Below are 21,999 nucleotides of genomic sequence, written 5' to 3' on the forward strand. Positions count from 1 at the left end.
TTATCTGTCAAAGTTCCACAAACTGGGGAAATTTATGGAGGCATTCTATGTTTCCATCCATAACCCTTCATGTCTTGAAACTAACTGCTACTTTCTGTAAGCTGCCAGGTGAAGACAAGGCTTAAGACACTGGATATACCACCGCAGATGTAGAAGGCAACACAAAGACCAATGTCTAATATAAGAATAAACTATGAAGTGGTTAACAAAAGTTCAAGCTGACAAAGGTGTTAGTGAGCCTTAAGGTTAACACCTTACAATGTTAAATGGGACAAGTTCACATCTCTCTTCTCTATTATATCTTCCTCTTTCAAATATTTGCACTTCAGAATCCAGCTGTCCTAGACAAGTCACCCACTTTTTTGCACCTCTTCTGTAAATTAACATTCAGCTGAAAACTTTTAAGCAAGGTTAAAATGGACTAGTGTCCAGGAATTTAATTTATGTTATTCTTTTATGTTGTTACTGTTGTTTCTATTGTGGTAGCCAATGTACAAAATGCTGGATACATGCAAAAATTATGCTTGTCTCTATAAATATCCAAGATGGGAAAATGAAGCATTGTGTCCCATTTCATAGACAGAAGAGACAGCTAGATGAACAAGTTGCCACCAGGTAAATGAGCGTGGATTTACAGCTCATTAACTACTCCATGGCAACTGTCTGTGTGGTTATTGTTCCAGAGTAAATGTGAGGTAGCTCTGACCCTTACGGAAAGTGAGGCAATGTATCTTGCATTTACCTGAGATTTAAGCATCCATATAAAGTAACTAATGAGCTGTAAATCCACTCTCTCTCTTCACACACTGCAGTTTCTTCATGTATCTGGAGGCAATGATATTTATGTGACTTGTATGGTGTCACTGAAGCAGCACGTGACAGAAGTGGGAATGTACATCAGACCGACTGAGCTCCTGCTAACCCCACTCCTCGAGTGGCCAGAATTTTCTTGTAGAGCTGCTGTTCAATTGCGTGGCACATCTCCCTTCAAATGAGAGAAATTCACAAGCAAACTCAGCCACTGTTTTCCTCATTGATACAGCAGAGCATGCATATACCACTTATGCAAAACAGATGGATCGGTAAAAGTAGCTTCCAGATACAGTTTCTTTATTTCACACATAAAATATTATTTACTTTTTCAAAGACTCTTAAATTTAAAGTTTTAAAGAAATTGATGCTTTGGGAATAGCTTCATCCTTTTTTATTAATCAGATTTCAACTCTAGCTAATCTAAAGTACAATTTACTGCAGAGTCTAAGCAGTCTTTAGCCACCATGTTGTCCATCAGGGTGGTGCATGGCATGCCACAAGCTAGCAAAGAGGCTTCTTTTTTTTCCTTTTTTTTCTCCAGTGACTCCTATGAAGTGATACTCTACTGAGACTCCATCACACTAATTTAGGTGGACCATTGATACAAGCCACTGCCTACAGCCATTGCAAGTGTGGGATCATTGCTCTGATTTTTCAGTGGCACCTTGGGAATAGACGGGGTGCCTCCTCAACCCCCTCATTACATTCTATGAAAAAAAAGAAAAAAGAAAAAGAAGCCCATGGGAGGAAAATCTGGACCTCAACATCGCAATATATTGCCATTTAAAATATTTACCAGTAAAATTATTTCATGTCCTGAGGTAGAACAAGAACATAATGCTGTTAAATACCTTGACAAAGTTCAATTATACACCTCTATCCATAAAGAAGGGAAATTAATTTTCTCAGTTCAGACACTAAAGACATTATTTTTCAGCCTTTAAAAGCTCCCTCCTATAATAATTGATAAACCTCACTATTCATTTTATTATTACCATGCTTTTTTATGTCATGTCTATGGACTAACACATTCAAAAAGCAAAGTGGGAAAGCCCAGGACTCAGACTGTCTTTATGAATTTTAATGGATTTGATGAGTCTCTCCACAGCACTCCCTGTTTCCTGATAATCACTCAATTCCTCGCTACAAGGACTCTCTGGAAAATGTGAGTCATGCCTGCAGGTCCTTTGGGATTTGACCCTGCTGTCACACTGACAGCAACTTCCTCATTTCATTTCATGGTGCAATATATTTCAAGGGATAATCCCAACCTTCTGGGATGCTTGCAGTTCTGGGATGCCCAGCTCTGACAGTACTGCAAAAGCCTGAATTTCATGAGGGAAGGCATAATGTAAATGGGAAATGCCAGTGCTTTCTTTTACGTTGACCACACACACCACTTTACTGACTCTGATGAGCATCCTTCTTTCCTCTTCTTTTTCTTTTTTAGCAGAGGTTACGTCAACACTACTTGATTAAACAGTGCTTGCAAACATGCCTGGGCTCAGTTTCAACCTGCACCAGCTAGCACTTCCCCACGCAGTTCCTGGGCGTGATATGAGGGTTAGAGCACCCCAAGGCCCACTCCCAGTTCACAAGCAGCCCCACAAATTTGAAGACCGAAAGAGTTACCAGCAGAGACATCAGCCACCTCATGCCAGCTGGCCTTCAGAGCCCAGAAAAGTCCCTGAAGGCATCTAAGTGGAGATGAAGCCAGAGAGCCTGGCCACTGCCTGGAGTCCCAGCAGCTGGCTCTGCCGGAGCCTGGGGAGCTGCCCGGCAGGTCACTGCCAGAGCCACAGGCAAGCATCGCAGGGGGACAGGGACTGCGTTTCCTGCTGGAAATTCATTGCAGTGTAGAGTATCTCTGGACAGTTTAAACTGTAAAACTGTTCCGTGACTTCTGAACAGACCAAAATACAGGCTGCAAAAGGTGGCACTTCAATAGCCAGCTATCCATGGACTTGATTTTCCAGCCTTCTTGCCGTGAGGAGGAGGAAAAACGATAGAGTGCAGCCTGGAGAACAGCCTCATGGGAAGTCAGGCTGGCTGCTTGGAACCCCAGGTGAAAAAAAAAAAAACATTTCAGATCCCCCCCGCAAGTTATATTTTTTGGAGAGCTATTCTGCTGCAGTGCTTCCTAGAATTTTGGATTTATTTTTTTACTTTTTTGACCTGCTTCATAATTATGTGATTTTGTTATGTTTTGTGCTTTGTTAGGTTATGTACTTTCTGCAAGCGAGAAAAAATGTGCCGGCCAATTCTCCTCTTACTGACATCAATGGCTGTTGGCTCAAACACTCCATGCAGGATTTTCCATCTTCTTATCAAGGGTTCCATATTTTCATGTGGTTCAATTTTTTATTTCTTCTGGGCATCCTTTTTATTTTGGTATTTCTTTTCTCTTTGTTCTCCAAGTAATTCATTTCTAGCTCTAAATTAAGCAATTTACTTTTAACGAGTTGGCATTTTCATCAGTCATCATACCCAAATGTTCATCTGTACCTTCCTTAATTTCATGTACTATATCAGCATTTCCTGTAGCAGTAATGGCTTTCTGCAATGAGACTTACACCTCAGATTGCCCTGCTAGTTTTTCAGGCAATTATCTACTGCCTGTCCTTCTGGCAGGCACATTGCTATCTTCCCCGCTGTACTTTGGTTTCGAGAGTGACATCAATCCACAGCAAGTGCCTACTACAGACTTGACACTTGTCTGTGGAAATTTTAAGCTTTTAGTATTGTTTCGAAGAGCAAGAGGTCTTAATGTCAGCTGTCTGTACTCAGAATATCCAGTACTGGAAAACTCTAGTCATTTCTTGGCTGGGGCTTTAAGATTTCCTGCTCCTTTAACTCCTTCCCGTTGGTTCATACAGAGTCCATAGGGCACCTGTCAGTCCTGGTCCCCCATCATCCAGATCACAGTGTTTTGCCTGCCAACATTGCTTGGTTTCTTTTGCAGAGAAACCCAGGGCATGAGGTAGGATGGCACACATGCAGGCTTCAGCCCAGCATGGCATCAGGATGCATATAGAGTTGCCAGGAAATGGTCATGGTCCCTGGGTATGGACATAGCTATAAGGATCTCTGCAACACAGCACCAGAACAAAATCCTTTGGCTGGGACTGTCTAACCTACAAGAGAGATTTAAATGGTTTCTGTGCTGGTTTTGGCTGGGCTAGAGTTAATTTTCTTCACAGTAGCTACTACAGGGCTATGCTTTGGATTTGTGCTGAAAACAGTGTTGATGATAACCCAGGGATGTATTTGTTACTGCTGAGCAGTGCTCACACAGAGCCAAGGCCTTTTCTACTCCTCACCCCACCACACCAGCGAGTAGGCTGGGGGTGCACAAGGAGTTGGGAGGGGACACAGCTGGGACAGCTGACCCCACCTGACCAAAGGGATATTCCATACCATATGGTGTCATGCTCAGCATATAAACCTGGGGGAAGAAGAAGGAAAGGGGGGACATTTGGAGTGAAGGCATTTGTCTTCCCAAGTAACGGTTACGAATGCTGGAGCCCTGCTTTCCTGGAGATGGCTGAACACCTGCCTGCCCATGGGAAGTGGGGAATTAATTCCTTGTCTTGGCTCTGCTTGCGTGTGCAGCTTTTGCTTTACCTATTGAACTGTCTTTATCTCAACCCACGACTTTTCTCACTTTTACCCTTCCGATTATCTCCCCCATCCCACAGGGCGTGAGTGAGTGAGCGGCTGCGTGGGGCTGAGCTGCTGGCTGGGATTAAACCACAGCAGGTTGACACCAGTCAGCACCTACAGTTTGCTCCAGTTTTGCTCCTAAAAACCTAGCTGAAGACCGATGCTCTGCTGAGGTTTTGAACAGGTGCTGCTGGGGAAAGAGACAAAAACCCATCTGTAAGTTGCGATATCCCTGCAGCTCCTACCCGATAATGCCTGTGGCCTTGGCTTCAGTTCACTGCATGGGAGAAGAGTAATTGCATACATTTTCTTGGGGTTGGGAAGAAACAAGGAAGAGGAAAAGACAAGCCTATCTGAAAGCAGTAGAGAGGACTAGACAACCAAGATCATGTAAGTTGCAGAGGCTGAAGGACACATGGCAGGTGCAGTACTGGGGGACCTGAGACGTGTGGGTCTAGGTGAAATCAGGCACATGTGGCACAGGATGGGTGCTAGGAGGAAAAGGATCCTACGGCACAGTGCGGACATAGTGCTTGGAGGAGAGAGAAGCTGCAGCGCAGAGGAGTGGAGGGGATTTGGGGCCTGACTCACCAGGTAGGGATGGGATTTTGAGACACTTCAAGAATTTGGCTGCAATGACAACATGGGGTGTTCATTAATCTCTAACAGCTGCGCTTCCAGGCATCCCATACTATTTTTTATGGGCTTGCAAAGCTATTGGAAAGTGACAGGGAGAAACAGCGCATGGGATGTTGGGAAGAAGGGGGAGAGAGAGGGTGGAAGGTGAGATGCCAGGGAGAGGGAAGCCTCCTCTTCAGTGGAGATAGAGAAAAAGAGAGGAAGAGGAAGCACAGCGCAGCCTCAGCAGCCACAATGCTGCACATCTCAGAGAGAAATCCTGTTTCTTACATTTACATATGCACATTTTTGCATCTGATCATGAACCACACTTTCCTCCCTCATTTCCAGTGCCAAAAGATTATTAATTCCTGAAATCTGTTCTTACCTATTCCTTCCTGGCTGTCCTGCATACATTTTCTAATATGTATTTATTTAGGAAGGTTAGTTTCTTGCTACACAGCAGAAATATTTGTGTTAAATCTACTCTATAAAGGCCCTAAAAACATGAAAAATGCTCTGGAAGCAGAAAAGAAATAGCAGAAAGGAAAGGGGGCGTTGCAGAAAAACTCATTTGCTGAAAAATGCAGCTTATGTCTTATCAATTTAATTCCAGATAAGTCTTCATTTTGCTGTGAAGACAGATGTGATAAATATGTTAATGGCAGATTTCGATAGTTCAGTTTGTAGAACTGCAAAGCCAGATGGAAGTGATAATTTTTCTTTCATTTTAATTTTGAAATAAAAAGCAAGAAAGTTCCTGATATTGTAGCTCTGTAATGACTTTTTGAAGGATAATGGACCTTAGCACAGAATGATGATTAACTATCATGCCCTGATACTTACTATTTTATTGAATTCCAGTTTCCCCGGCTGGAATTCTCTCAGCTTTCTTGCCAGAGCCAAGCAGATTACTGTCTGTGACTGACTTTTTCAGTTTCACATTCATAAAGGTATTTAGCAGCAATCCTAACTTGAAGCTTTTGAGTATTTTACTGATTCTACTGTTGCTCAGGCTAGATACATGCCCAAGCAGACCACTGAAAATAGCATTGGATAGAGCTAATCTCTCTTACTGTTTATCAGGAGCCAAATACTGCCTTTTTAAATTCCTTAAGCAGTGCACTTAGTGCCCTCAGGGTATTAGGAATATCGGGGACTAAACTGTGGTCTTCCATGCCCTGATCACGGTTCCCTGCTATTAAGGAATTAACATGCACTTAGCAGTATTTGGCACCGGCTCTTCTTTGATTGTTTCAATTTAAAAAAAAGGCATTGAGGGACTTATATTAACACCTTCTTAAATCTGTAGGATATTTACTGCTTGAACTGATAGGCAAAAAGAAAGCTAAAAAAGTTTTGCTGCGTGTATCCCCTTGAAGGGGGGGGAAACTTTAGGTAGCAGGTAAAAAGCCTAAGGAAAGTTCAGGAAACAATTTTCAAGCCTCTTTTGTTCAGGGTCTCATCTGAAATCTTACTCTTGAGCTACTAAGTGAAAACTTGGTTTGTTATATTCACTATGGTGTTTCTAACTGTGGAAAGAACAGGCACATCTGGCTTGTTCTTTTTAAATGAATTTTAATTTCAAGAAGGTGAGGTCCTGACTGGTTCCTCCCATGGAAACTTCTCTCTAGGAACAACTTGGCAAGAAAGTGAGGTGCTGCATTCTCAAATCAGTAGCATTAACTTCTAGGGTTTTATTAGGTCGTTCTCATTTTCTAGCTAAGCTCACAAATCAGAAACTGAATGGCTTAATCTATTTAATTCAACATGGCAGTAAGAGCCCCCCTGAGAACTTTACTCCAATAATTCCAGTGAGGAAAATGTGGATTTCTTGTGAATGACTGCCTGTATCCCAAGTTTTACTGTTAGACAAAGGGTACAATTGTTGATTTTGCCATCACTGTCCTCAGTTGAGGGTACTTATGGGTAGAGGTGATATTGGTTATTAGATAGATATCTGCTACTTGATATTGCTATTAAATAGATATCTGAGATCTGAAATATCAGGTTAATATCGTTGTTCAATACATGCTACTTTGTTTATATTGTTTAGTTTGCATACATTTCCTTGGGGTTTGTCTTTGTTTAGTCAATCAGCAAATAATATAAAATTGCAAACATATGTGGTCTGGATGTTTCTTACCCAAACAAAATGATTAGATGAGAGGGAAAGGGAAAGTCTGTACTGTACTGTACTGCGGAGGGGAGAGGAAAGATCCCCAGGCTCTGGAAGTGAAAGCTGTGTCAGCAGGAGCCAAGCCAACCTAATTAGCCCTATGAAGAAACTGGGCAGAGTGGTTGGTTAATGCAGCTATATTATGTTTGAGAATTCATATCTGTTGCCTCTGGACTTTGCTGAACTGTGCAAACACCCACGTCTCTGCATCGTTACACCTTGCACGCAAGCAGAGGCAGTTCTTGAACTTCTCTGAGGTTCCAGTCCATACTGGCTGCTAATCTCATACAATTCAGTGCCTGACATGACCAAAAAAAAGTGCAGTGAAACATACACTGTATAGCCCTGCTCCTGGCCCCAGTGTTCTCTTACCAAGGTCAGGGAACAGCAGGCAGAGACAGCTGGAGCCTCTCTGCCCTCACAGCCTTGCTGTGAGCTAAGAGGCAATGAAAGCACAACCCGTAGCTAGAGGTGACCCACCCTTGCAGAGCATCCTCAGGTATCGGCATAAACCAGCCAGATCTTAGTCCTCTGTGGACTCATGAAGCAGGAGCATTTAATCCTGGAGCACCAAGCCAAGTAGAGCTTCCCAACTGGTGGGCAAGGAAGCCATTCACCGCCCTCCAGCAAGCAGCCAGAGCTCCCTAAACACCAGGCAGGGAGCTGCCTGCAGGAGGAGCATGGCAATTCATGCAGCACTAAAGCTTATTCCAGGTTGCCCTGCCACCTTGTCAGGCTTAAATCCGTCTCACTCAGATGTTCATCTGTTATTTATGCAAATAAATCTATGCATCGTCACAAAATATGCAAAAAGAGGGGCATTTATCAGTTTGGCACAATCTCCAACTTTCTGAACCCACAGACATCCCTGATACATAAAGAAGAAAATGCAGTCTCCCCTATGGTGCCACTGGCAGAGAGGCCAAGGCAAAGCCTATCCGCTACAATCCATGTCCTCTCAGAAGACTCACAGTGCTTGGGATAGAAGAGATAATGCATTCTGTGCGACTTTAAACCTATTATGTTACAGCTCAGGATATTTAATCTTATGAATAAGGGTTCTCTACTTGTTTCACCTTTCCAGGGAAGGAGATTTACGAATCCGCATAGCTCTAAGCATTCTGACTGCGGTTTATTATTTATTTATAACAAGTATGTGACAAAAAAAATGTCCTCTGGAACAGTCTGCTTAAATGTGTTTCTTTGTCTGGACAGCTGCAGTCTAAGGTCACTCTCACTCATAAATGTGCAAAGGAACCGCAGCTCATCCCTCCCCCGCGTTTACTGCTCTCTCCTCACTTCAGAAAAATATTATCTTTGGCACAACTCTAGTCTAGAATCAGCATCTACCTGTTGCTCTCCACATGCAGCCATCAGTAACTGCAGGAGGTCTGAGTCCTGCTGACAAGGGTACGGGTCTACGAGAAACACAACTTTAGGGAATTCTTGTCCAGTTCTGGAACCCAAGCCAGTACCAAGACAGCTTGCCTGTTAGCTCCAGGATCCAGTTTCTCGTGTATCCTCCTAGCCAACAGGATGGCTTATTTAAGCTGCTACTAACTGTAGCAACTGCACAAACTAGCAGAAAATAAGTTTCTGTAGTACAAGTAAAGACAGAAGAAAGTGACACAGCTTTTTGCTGTGTTACCCTTATCTGAGGGACCTGCCTTAGCCATTCGCTTCTCCTATGGTCTGTTGTAACCATCTCCCAGGACCTATGTGGGGCTGTGGACCTGCATGTGGTCTTGGAATTGACACCAAGGGGAGGAACACCTCCACCAGGCAAGGATAGGTACTCTCAAAGGCTCCTCTTCCAGGGTGGCTACAATTGGACCTTAATTTGATAGCAACACAAAAAATAACTTTCCCTGAACCCCCCAAAATATAATTCCATGAGTTACATTGCATTTAAAGTGCAGCACAATCACAATGCAGAGACCTGAAAGAATTTCCAATGTTTTTCTTTCTGCAGCATAAGTTACACACCTCCTGGACAGTCTTGTTAAAGTCCATCAAGGTGCCTTTCAATATATGCAAGAAAATTGAGGTGGGTTGACCCCAGCCAGCAGCTAAGCACCCAACCAGCAGCTCGCTCACTCCCCCTCTCATCAGGAGAGAGAAGAGCAAAAGCAAGAAAACTCATGGGTTGTGATAAAGACAGTTTAATAAGTGAAGGAAAGAGAAAAAAAAAAAAAAAAAGTGATGCAAAGGCAGTCACTCACCACCTCCCACAAGCAGACTGATGTCCAGCCAGTCTCTGAGCTATGACTACCTTCCCAGACCAACCACCCCCCTCAGTTTTTATTGCTGAGCATGACATTATAAATCATGGAATATCCCTTTGGTCAGCTGGGGTCAGGTGTCCTCTCTGTGTCCTCTCTTAACCTACTTGCTGAGGGGGGGGGGCAGCCTGGGAAAAAGAGAAGGCGTTGACACTGCGGATGCACTGCTGTGCAATAGCCAAAACACTGTTGTGTTATCAGTACTGGTTTAGTCACAAATCCAAAACACAGTATCTTACAGACTTCTGTTAAGAAAATTTACTCCATCTCACCAGACTCAACACAAAAACTAATGAACAAATGCATTGCCTTAGGTTAACCACAAAGAAAATTGTCCTAGAAGCGGCACTTCTTTCTTAACATCAAGTGCTATTCTAAAACAACTGCCCTTTTTATTCCGAATCTATTTGCCACTTGGGTAAGTGCAAAAACATGCAGACAAAAATATCTATACAACCTGACTTTCTGTGACTTTAATTCTGCTGTTTCCAGCTGAACAAAATTATCTTTACATCATGAGAACATATGCTTCCCCTTAATAAAGGTTTAAATATAGCCACTTCAAGTCTTTCCCTTCACTTTTGTGCTGGTGCAGTAAAGGATTATCCATGCAAAATCATACGGCCAAGCTTTCTGCTGTGAGTCAGCATGGTTCCTTTATTTTTCATGGATCAATTAACACACACTGGAGATTTTAGCCATTGTTGTCTATAATGGTTAATTTGCCTATTACAGGGAACTGAGAGCCATCTGTGTACATGCCATAGGGATACACCAGTGAAATAGGGATTGTAAACCAACAGAACATGACCGATGATTGCAAGAGATTCAAAGACAAGGTGGGATGCCTTACCTTTGGAGCCTGTAGTACAGCAGACACATCTTGCTTAGGTACTGCAAAAACAGGTTTTGGTGCAAGTGTTGTTGGCTTTTTGGGAGGCCTGGGTGGTGGATGAAGGGTTTGGTTTTCGTATCTTCGCACCATATAGTATTGCTCTTCGCTGATCTCTTCCACTGTTGTCTTAGTCACAGGAGGTACAACCATCTGGACTTCTTTGCTGACCAAATGGACTGACATGTTTAAGCGATATACAGGTATCTCCCAGCTCTCCACTGGACTGCTGGTGCTACTGATCAACAAATAAGAGTCTGTGATTTCTTCTTCAAACTGCAGACCAGGCACGGCAGCCAAGACATCTTCCTCAACAGAAAGGTCCCTCACGGACACTTTGACATTAAAAGGCAAAGGAAATTCTTTGCAAATCTCAGAAAGCTGGTACTGTTTCTTGTCATGTATCACTTCCACAAAGTCGCCTTCCATGTACATAGGGAGGAGCACTTTCTTGTATGTATCACTTAGTATTTGTTCACAGGCAAAAACGTCTATGACTTTCTTTCTTTCCTCATACAGAACTTCACTAGTCTGGCGTTGCTGAACTAGAAACTGGTCTCCAACTGAAACAGAAAAAAGGTCTTTATGAGGGGAATCAAAGGCTTTAGTTGCTACAACATGAAGCTGTTCCTTTTCGCTTCTTGCTATCTCTAAGTCATAGGCAGTTGGAAACTCCCGAGGTCTTCTCTTGAACTTTCCTTTGTAGCTCATAGGGATTAAAAAATGTCTTTTGGGGGAATCACTTCTGATCTCAGAGGCTAGGATTCTTGTTGCCTGGTACTTTTTGTAGATGACGATCTCTTTCCCCATATACAAGAAGTTATAAGGTTTTTGGCTTCCTGAAGGCCCTTCCATTATCTCAGCAACCATAGGAAATTCCTTGCTTGTTCTGTCAAATACATCTTCCAAAGACAGTGGCTGAAGGAAAGAGCTAATATCATAACAGTCCGTTATATCCTTGACCTCAACATCTAGATCTGAGAGGATATGAACTATGTCCTTTCGAACTGAAAAGAAAAAGAATTACATTGATTTTTGTTTTCAAACTGACATTGGAATAAAATATACGTTTCCTGTTGGCCAGATATAAAAGTACCTTCCCTGAGGTGTGCACCTCCATGTGGTAACATGCACACTTAATAGCGCCAAAGTATAACTATTTTAATTTGAGAAATACGGCTATAAGATATGCGGGAGACATCACAAAGGATGAGAGAAACAAGAGGAGATGAGAATGTGTGCAAGTGAACAAAAGTTTAAGACAAAGGCCAGGGAAAAAAAAATCTAGTTCACTATCTTTCTCATAGCATGTCCATGGTTAATCAGTTGTTTATCTTACCAAACACTTTTTCTTGAGTACAAGATGTATTTCTATTATTTCATAGGAACTTATGGTTTCTCCAAAGAAATGGGTGGGGGAACATTTTTAATGAATAAATAGCATTTGAACCTATTAAAACATTTTGTTGCTGTGACCAGGCTGGGAGAAATAAGGTATTTTGATATTTATAAGAATAATGAAAACATCTATGATTGATTATTAGAAAATAATATCACTTTTTTAAAAAGGCAAAACCTTTGTGTAACAAAGTCTAAGTTTATTGTTAATGAATGAAGAAAATTCTGCTATAATGGTCCTCTGTGGAACTCTTGCATGGTTTCCTGCGGCATCTGGTTTTATTCACTATCAGAACCAAGCCATTGATTTTAACAGTCTGACAGGGAACAACAACCCTTTTATCACAACTGAACTTGCAAAATTTTGGATGCAAAACTTCCAAGCACAAAGCTGACTATGCAATTAAGGCTTGTTTAAGAATTTGGCTCCAGATCAGTGAAGCCACAGATCACTGACCAGGGCAGTAAAATTTAACAAGCAAATAATATTTAATGACTCTCTTCAATAAGACTTATTCTGCACAGACCTGCACACAAGGATAGTACATGCTGGATTCACATTTCCTTGTAGCAGGACATACCAATATTTTATGCTTAAAAGTCACTATCAGATTTATTTTATAAGATAGAGTTTTATGACAGTGGTTCAGGATCTGTTTATTCCAACTCTTCTTTTGTCACATTGATGCCTTCAGGTGACAAACATCCTAAGCACCACAAGGGAAAGTCAGAGAAGGAGGAATGACTAGTGAACTGAAAGTTTTTGTGGGCATTTGGAGGAGTTCCACACACATCATTTGTTCATTATTAAGAATGAGATGTATTGATTCCTGCCCACAGCCTGTGAAAATGTAAGCTGCTATCCCTCTTATCAGGAATCTTTTTTCTTGAATTGTGGATAGTATTTCTCATACTTTATCTTGTGTCTATTTATAGTTCTTCTAAAAATGGGGAAAATCCATCTTTCATGGTCCACAAGAAAGTAGTTAATCATGTACCATGAAGCCTACTTTTCAAGTTTGTATTAAATAGTTGTTTAGGACATATTTAATGCTTCTTAAATGTTGACAGGCTATGAAACATAAATGGGCATGAAATAAAATCAGTAAATACAACTGTCACTGAAATATCTGATTGGAAAACAAGTGAATACAAAACATTTCTGAATCTTCTAAAAGCTTTTTAGAAACATTAAATTCTTATTGATTCTGCACATATATCTAAGTGGGTATAGGAATACACCTACGTGAATCCAGCTTTAGGAGATGGGCTAGATTCCTGAATCTAGCTAGAGTTGTGGAAAACGACGTATTTTATCTTGTGAAGATGTACTTTCCAAACTCACACATTAAATCACATAGCAAGGACAGTTGAATATCTCATGATAAGCATTTAACAACTATAGTATATTGTGCTAACAGTCTCTGCCCACTTTTGTTTCTTTCTCTTTTATCCATTTACTTACATCATTCATCAGAGAAATCTCAACTATGAAAAGATTTCCTGCTTAATATCCTCATTAATGACATATTTCTGTTAGGATTTCATTTCTATGGACCTCACTGGTCTGCTTCTAGTCAAGGCAACAGGCAGCAAAACCTTCCCAAAAGCTAAGCTTCTATCCTGCAAACTTTAACAGGATGGGTGCATCAACAAGTAGAATTGTAGCAAGTTTCCATCTACTGCCTGAGCTGTCCTCAAGCAAGGTCGAACATTTTAGCTTAAGCTGTTTTTTTGCTTAGGTAGGTATCTCAGTTCAGAAAGGGTACGCTATGCACGCACGCATGGGTCATTACTGCAGCTCAGCTATTCAAGTCACCATAACTCAGGAGCATTTCACTGTGTGCTTATACCCTTGTACACCTTCTAATTTTATTCCCGTGACTAATTTCACTAACAGGTTTAAAGTAAGGCAAAGATATAGACATTGGTAAGAACAGAACCCAGCGGTTTCAGTGTTTTGGTGGAATGACTAGAAGAGTGTTAATGTGACATGGACAAAATATTATTTTTTAATAAAAACTCATAACACAAATTACAGCTTTTAAAGACATTGGTTTTCTAATATTTCCCTGTTTCCTCAAACCTAGACATTTCAGAAATTGTTCATGAGTCTTTTCTGTTTATATTCTATTGATATTTGTTTCTGCAATAGAGTAAAATAATATGGTTTTGCTTTCTGCACCATCCTCATCCTGAAAAATAAATGGTAGTTGACTGTGTTACAACATGTATGCCTATATTCCTTTCCTGCCTCCTAGCCAACCGTAAATGATCAAGTGGCTTCTCCATGGCCAAAGTTGGAGACACAAAGAAAGAATCTCAGAATTGAACAGAATTCCTAAGCTCCACTTTTTCACTATGCAATGTATTTTATTTGCAACAATGATTTAATTGTAGTGATCAATAAAATGGCAACAGAAAGAAATGCAAGGTAACTACCTGAATCAGCAGCTGATAAAGGAATAAAAAAGGCAATATTATTTGTATCTTTCTTGATCTTGAAACTAGCATCACTGGCAAATATGCATCAGGAATTATTGACCAAACTGAATCCTTCCTCACTATTTTAAGCAAATTTTGTGTACTTAATGGTATTTTGCTATACTGAGTTTAACAGAACATTGACTTTGCTTCCTACTTACATTGCATTACTGCCTGCACTTCATAGACAGGTGTGAGAATCAAGCAGCCATCAAAATTCTCAGGAAGTGGATTAGAGGAGTCCCACATATGTAAAGTATTGGAAAGTTTGACAATCCGGTTTCTGCACTTAGGGATTTTCCATTCTGCAATCTCTTTTAGGGTGTATATCTGGTCATCTTCACACTCGTAGAATTTCCCTTCTTGTGAAAGGGGTAGAGTAAAGGAATGAGACTGGTTATTTCTGACCACGTCACAGTTTACAGCCATCATTCCATTGACCTCTTCCACTGAGTTGAAGGTGATCTGCTCACCGTTTTTGATAGTGATGTTTGCCAATTTTATATCCTCCGGGCTGTAGAAACATGGATGGCCAAATCTTGTTGGCCCAATAGAGACTTTTCTTGTAATTTCTTCAATGCTGCCATATGGAGTTTTATCTGCCACAACCTTATAAAGACCTAAGAATAGAAGAGTCATGTTATAAAAAGGGAAATACACAAAGCAAGCCATGCCAAATTTTAGACTGTGAATGAAATAAAAATGGGCAACAAAGCACATCAAACAATTCATAGGTGATAGTTTGGTTGCCAGAAATGTGACTCCACAAAGATAATATCAGCTACGTGATCCAATATATAGGTGACTGGAATTAGCCCTTTCGACTCTGCATCTAATTTCTGATGTCCAACATTTTTACGTCCATGGTAAAAAATTTTCTTTGCCATAGAAAAAAAGAAAAATTATCTTAAATTCTTATCTGTCTTCTCAGGAAACCAACCTTTGAGAAATAAATGCAGACATGGTATGAGGAAGAGCAACACAAATGTGATCAGTGAAATGCAAGATAAGTTTCTGCCTAAACATCAGTACTACATATTCTTCCACACAGAGTGGGGATTCCTAGGTCAAGTATGTTTAAAGATACATCACAATCAAAAAGTAGCACCTATAGATAAGAATGAGCAAAGGAAATTGATTTTAGCATATCTGATAGCCCAGACTACCAGATGGAGTAAGGCAAAGTTTGGGTGTTGTAGTTTGGGTGATGTAGCACTCTGGCCATCACAAGGCAATTAAAGTGCTAAAGTTCTGCAAGGCAGAAGCTGCATCTGAGTTTCCCTATCCCCTAAGGACATTATTATTTCATGTTAATCATGCCCCTCGGAGCTGTCTCATTAGGAGTTCACATCGCAAGAAAACTGTGTACATTTCTATATTTGTGTGAGTGTTTTCACAGAGGAAGATGAAGTGGACGGTTTAGAGGACTGAACAGTAGGGTTTAGCTGAACTGTGTGATTCAGCTGTCTTCTTCCCCAAGCGCGGCAGCGTGAATGCTGCCTCATGGAATTACACTGCAGCTTCCTGGGACAGGCACTGACTAAGGCTCGCTTCTGAATATGTATAACTGAACATAGAGGTTATTCCTAGGCCAAGTTTGCTAGCCACAAATTAACTGGTAGCTACAGCTACAGTGACAAAGAAGCCAAGCTCCCTGGGAGATACAGTGCCTTTTCTCCTTTCTTCCCCCAAAGCCAGCTAGCAGAAATCCTATGGCCCTGCTGATCTGCACTTTTGCCTCCTCTGGACCGCACAAAGGGCACCATATCTTTGTGGTAAAGGAATGCTCCCACCTTGGCACTTATGGAGGAGGCACGGGATGGGGACTTAAGGAGTGTTGCTTGGCACCACTAGAGACTCTTTCATGGCACCTCCACATCTCATGAGTGGTTTCTGCCATGTCTACAAGGGTTTAAGTGTCCCATCCAACTGCCCCCAGTCATTTAGTGTGAGAACTGGGTCCACAGCAGCTAGCACTCCCTTGTTGTGGGAACCAGAATGTGAGAAAAGGGCAGTATGCCCCAACAGATACCTGGGTCTCAGCAAGGTGGGATGCTGCCAGAACACAGTTCCTGCTGGATGTTGGGAAGATGCTCACTCCCTTCTCCAGACCTCCCCTGATTGTGGGATTGTTTAACAAATTATACCGAGGGATTGCTTCAGTTAAAAATAACCTCTAAATTGCTTATTTTCTCCCACACCTTTTCCCTTACTTACTTTCAGCAGTCACCGCAATCAACACAACTGAGGGACCTGCATGGAAGCAGGGGCTCCTTAGGATCATATTCTTTAAAAAGGATATATCAAACCATTCCCTCCACCACAACAGCTTTTGTTTGTTTGTTTGTTTTTGTTTTGGCCACAGAATTGCTGTGATTCTGGCCTGACTGTAACAAAACCTGCTACTTTCACTTCATAGCTTTAGCACCCTTCTTGTTAAAGGAGATGTTATTAAGATTCTGTCTGTTAGAGTAGCTTTGAACTGAATTTATTACCAGATTGGGCATGTTTGGTTCTAGATATCCCATGAGGCCACGCTAGTAATTGTGGGGACTAACAGCTCTGAGGACTTGTCAGCAGCCTAAACAGTATTAGCCTATTTGATCCACTGCAGAAACAGTCACTAGTTGTGCCTGCGTAACTGCTTTCTGCAGTTCTGTGCCTTCACAGTTGTCTGTATGACAGCTAGCTTTTCCTGTGGGAAATTAGTACCCTTGTGCAAATGCATCCTCTACATATATGTCTGCACTGCAGGAAAGCCTCCAGGCTTTTTTTTCTGGCTGCAAGGAAGCCACATCCATGAATGTAGCTGCACAAGTACAAAGTACAACTTCAACACACTTTTCTTTCTCATTGATATTCGTAATGTTTCTCACAGTCGTTTTTAACAAAATTATTAACAAGTAAGTTAGTTAGCTACCCCAGTCCTAATCACTAATGGAGCTGTCAATGCAGATCAAGACAAACTGGTTCATCAGCATTTAGAAAATATCGCAGTGACAAGGCACAAATGACAAACTGAAATTGTGGAAAAGACAGCATCCCCCAGTGTTCCAGTGTCACGCTTTGCAAGCACAAGATGGGCATCATCTCCCGGCAGTGCTGGGAGAAAACAAATAGGAATATTCTTCATTAAAAAATGCATTCAAAGTGCATATGATGTATCCCAAAGGCAATAACTGTGTTTACCCATCTATGATACAGGAGCAAGCATATTGCCACTAGAAAACCTCCAGAATTGCATTAAAAAGCCTCCATAAACTATGTTAGAAAAAGCATTCCCAGTTGAAAATACTTGGCAATGTACAGGTATGAGAAACAATCTTGTCCTCTATGAGTATGACAGTAGATTCAGGCTCTATTAATTTTGCTGGGACTACGGAGCTACTTGGAAGCCAGCTATTTCAGCAACAAACTGATGAGCATCCTGGGTTGGAAAGCAGGTTTCATATGGAAGCATAATTACCAGATCTCATAAAAAAATAGACAACTGCTTATCCCCTTGGGCCCAGGCAGACTGACTTTGTCAGGGTTGGGAGCAGAAAAATCTTCCTTTCTGCTGGTTTTCTTAATTTTAGTAGCAGAATGCTTGCATAGGCAACTAAAGAGCCATGTGGCCATGTGGCCTTGCATGCTTAGCTTCTGTAATGATGAGACCTATGAAGTAGAGGCACCTAATAGCCACCCGTTTTTGCATACGATTATGTAAAGTTCCATATGGTTCTTTCTATATAGAATATATAAAAAGTTATTTTGGTATGATGGATGAAAGTCACTGTGGTTCCTATCTAACTGCCATAATCTGCCATGGTATCTTCTCATAAATGTTGTCCTTCATACGATATATATTAAAAAAACCCCAACCAACCAACCAACCAAACAAACAAACCCCACCACAAAACCAAAAAAACCCCACATTATCTGGAACCATCCAGAACCTTATTAAAATAATTATGAATCAAATTACAAACTAACTCAAATGTTTTCCAAACCTAAGATAGCAAGGAAATCTCCAGAGTAGGAAACATATGGTAAGTTTGAGATGTTAAAGTCTGGACATTTTGAGGTCAAACAAAAATATTTTTGTATTTTTTCATAAATCATAAAATGACTGAATCAAATTCACTTAGACTTTCCTAAGAGAGCTTGGTGGACTACTGGGGGGAAAGACAGATGGAAATAGCAAACCTGGAAAAAAGTCCAGCTGGTTTATTGAGAGCTGGCATTATTGCTCCTATAGATCTACTTTTTAAATGTAATCTGTTCTACAACCAAGTGCACTAATACCCAATAGTTTTGGAGAAAATTACAGACAGAGACAAGAATAACTACACATACATAATAACTAAAAGAATGTATAACCATTGTCACACTGCATGAATCCTCTGCACCTAGTGGCATTTCATTTAGGTGAAGTGCCTGCGTAGCCATAATATGATAATTAGTAAGCTCCTAACCTAATGAGCCCATCATTTTCAAGAAGAGTTTTAGGCATTGATGTAAACTTTGGTAGAGAGAGTTTGGGAATCTGAAAAAATTCTTTTTACTTATGGGAGAGAAAACAGCCCAAGGATCACCCATTTAGTCCTGTGGGAAAGCATGTTTTGACAGAAGGGTATTTTTACCACCTTTTTACAGAACAGTATATGCAGCTCTCTTTTACTGGTTATAGAGTGATAAAGTATACCGTCCTGTAGCTTTATAGACTTCCCATTTTCAGTCTTGATTAGAGTCCTGAAGTAAAGGACTATCCTTTTTATTCTCTCTTTTTCTTCTTTCCCCCACAGAAAAATGAACCCCCCCCCCCCCAAAACAGTAGTTAGGCTCACCTAGTAGAGCAGCAAGTAGCCTTCAAGGATAAAAAAATAACAGAAAGACCTTCTGTCCCAGATCAGCAGCTTCTGTTGCCCAGGGTAATGCAGAAGACTGGGAAGAGCTCAGTTTCCAACTTCTCTGGAGTTGACTTGATTGCCATTCTTCTTTTCCCTCACCTCCACCACCCGCTCTGCTACCTCCTCTGCTCCATCTGCTCCAGCATCCTCCTCTCCCCACCCTGCCCCAAAGGCCTCTCTCCTCTCTCCTCTCTCTCCATCATCTCCTATCAAGATGAGCCTTTTAGTGCCTTACCCCTGTTCTGCCATGCATGTACTGCGCGGCCACAGACAAGTCTGCTGTCTTGTGGCTCTCAGAGGCTGAGAGCTCAAAGGGACAGTCATGCTCAGCTACGTGTCTGTCAGACCATGTAGGAATGAGCAGCAGCAACTGCCAGGGACATCCTGAGAACAAGGACACCCCAGCAATATTTTTTGCAGAAGAAAGAATATAATAGAACAAAATGAAATCATTTGTGCTGTCACACAGTTCAAGTGTTGTGCAAATTACCTGTCTCTGCTAACTTGTTGGTCGTGAAAACTAGTTTAAAATACTGTTAGATGTAGCCATTGAAGTGTCTAGAGTAAAACAGCAGACTTCTTTTTTTACCCAGTGTATGAGCATTGAAAGAATAGCCTGGCCCTCTGAGGCATGAAAAAGAACAAATTAGAATGAGGATAAAAATGAAATAACACAGATAGTGAACTTGCGGTTGCAGCGGTTTCTCTAATGCAAAGGGCAGATTAGGCCTTTATCGAGGATCTGATTTGCCAGAGCAGAAAAAAGGAATTCTGTAGACTACAAATACGTTCAGAAAGACAAAGAGTAAGGCTCGTTTAAAGCCAATGAGCCCAGTTCTTCACTCATAGAGATGCTATCTCCAGAGTAACCTAAATAGAAGCGTTGCTTATTTATGCCAACATGCACACGGGGAGAGGATACATGAGACCATCACATGCAAATGATAACTCATGACAGAGGAAATGGAAAATAACATCAAAGCAAAAGATTTCTTTGCAACAACACTGGCAAGAGAGCAATGTATGTGCAATGTAAATACGGTGCCAGACTCCTAGACACCTGCGGATATTTTTACTGAAGTAAGCCAAGTCAGTGTGAAAAAGATCACGTGCAATTCGGTTCTGTGCTTTGTCCTGGAGACAGGGGCAAGTCAGCAACGTTCTAATACAATGTTTTGTTCAGAGCTTAGAATTCATATGTAAGAAAGTGAAAAGGAAAAAAGTCAAGAAAAAGCAGAGACTAGGACATGTTGGCTGTATAAAGCAGAATCTTTCTTCAGCTAAGAACTAAATTAGACAAATGACAAATTTACATCTTACCAAAAAAGCTCTTGAATGCATAAGAGTACATGTATAGACAGGAACAAGAAAGTGGTGTTCCCTGTTGGGCTAATAAGAAGTGTCATTACGCCCCTCTTCAGTGTTGCTGGTTCAGTAATATCTGTCATGTCAAGGATAATAATGATAAATTTCAACAAAATGAACTCTGAATTATTTTTTCTAGTGAAATAACCCAGTTTTCTAGAACACTAGTTGGGAGAGTTCATAAGTATGCATGTAAATTGTAGTGATTAGACCGAATTTGAAAATGTGCTCAATAAGGCAACAACATCCAAATGCCAAGTTGTAAAATTGATCACTTGAATGCAAACAAATCCAGATTCACTAGGTTCAAGCATTTGAAATCACAAGTAATTCTGTTCAAAAAATCAAGAGATTCAACATTACTAAATGTAGGATTACTTTTATCACTCAGTTGCGTTGGATATTTTAGGATTCAAATGTTCGAACCCAACTGCCAATAAAGATTTAGAATATGACTTCCTATATATATGTGTATTTCAGAGATAGAAGAAATTTTAATAATAGCAAAGAAGCTTGGATTTCAAGAAAAATACCAGGTATCTTGAGAGTTCACAGTATAGCAGTACTTCAATATCTCTAGATAGCCACAGATAATTAAAATGTCTTTGATCACTACATTTGAGCCCTACCAGTACTTGAAGATGGAATTCCAAAGAAGTCTTTTAATTGGTGGTCGTACAAATGGTTCTAATTCACCAAGTAAGAAAAACATGAAAATAAATTGAGGGTCTACTGTGGAAAAGAAAATGATATATAGGACTATTTCAGAGAGAAATCTGCATTTGCGATACGGAAAATGAAGGCATGGCAGAAGATATTTTCCTGTGGAATTCAGATGAAACATTGCATTCCTATGCACTTTTACATTTTATTTGTTTTAAGCAGTGTGTCTTGTGTCCCTCTGCAGAAAAAGCACATACCAGTTTGGGCACTGGCATAACCTAACCCATATATATGCATGCGTACACGCCCACCGCTGTCTCCAGTCCCTGATCTTTGCAAATCAAGTCTTCATCCTTCTCCCTTGCTCCAAGGTCCAATCTTTTTCTATCCATTTTCTAACCTAGTTTGCCTCCTCTACTTCCTCCACATGGATACTCACAGTCCAGCACTTCTCCCTCTGCACTCCAATCACTTCTCTATTTAACACAGCCAGGCCCTAATAGTGGAGGAATAGAGATGAGAGCAGACTTGAAAAAAGAATGAATATGACATGTGATGAACTAGGTACCCTGGGTACAGTACTTGGCCAGCTCTCCCTAACAAGGCCTGTGCTGGTTTTGGTTGGATAGAGTTAATTTTCTTCACAGTAGCTAGCAGGGGGCTATGTTTTGGATTTGTGCTGAAAACAGTGTTGATAACACAGGGATGTTTTTGTTGCTGCTGAGCAGTGCTCACACAGAGCCAAGGCCT

General features: G+C 41.0%; 1 protein-coding gene across 1 annotated transcript in view; it reads right to left on the reverse strand.

The window, feature by feature from the left end:
• THEMIS (thymocyte selection associated) overlaps window positions 1–21,999 on the reverse strand; it is an 82,814-nt gene that overhangs the window by 44,281 nt on the left and 16,534 nt on the right. Inside the window, exons 3-4 of the mRNA XM_075750065.1 lie at window positions 14,491–14,949; window positions 10,409–11,454 (exon numbers count right to left, since the gene is read on the reverse strand). Of these exons, the coding sequence (XP_075606180.1) occupies window positions 10,409–11,454; window positions 14,491–14,949 (1,505 nt within the window). The remainder of the gene's footprint in view (window positions 1–10,408; window positions 11,455–14,490; window positions 14,950–21,999) is intronic.

Source organism: Balearica regulorum, chromosome 3, assembly GCF_011004875.1.
Source record: "Balearica regulorum gibbericeps isolate bBalReg1 chromosome 3, bBalReg1.pri, whole genome shotgun sequence".
NCBI classification, from domain to species: domain Eukaryota; kingdom Metazoa; phylum Chordata; class Aves; order Gruiformes; family Gruidae; genus Balearica; species Balearica regulorum.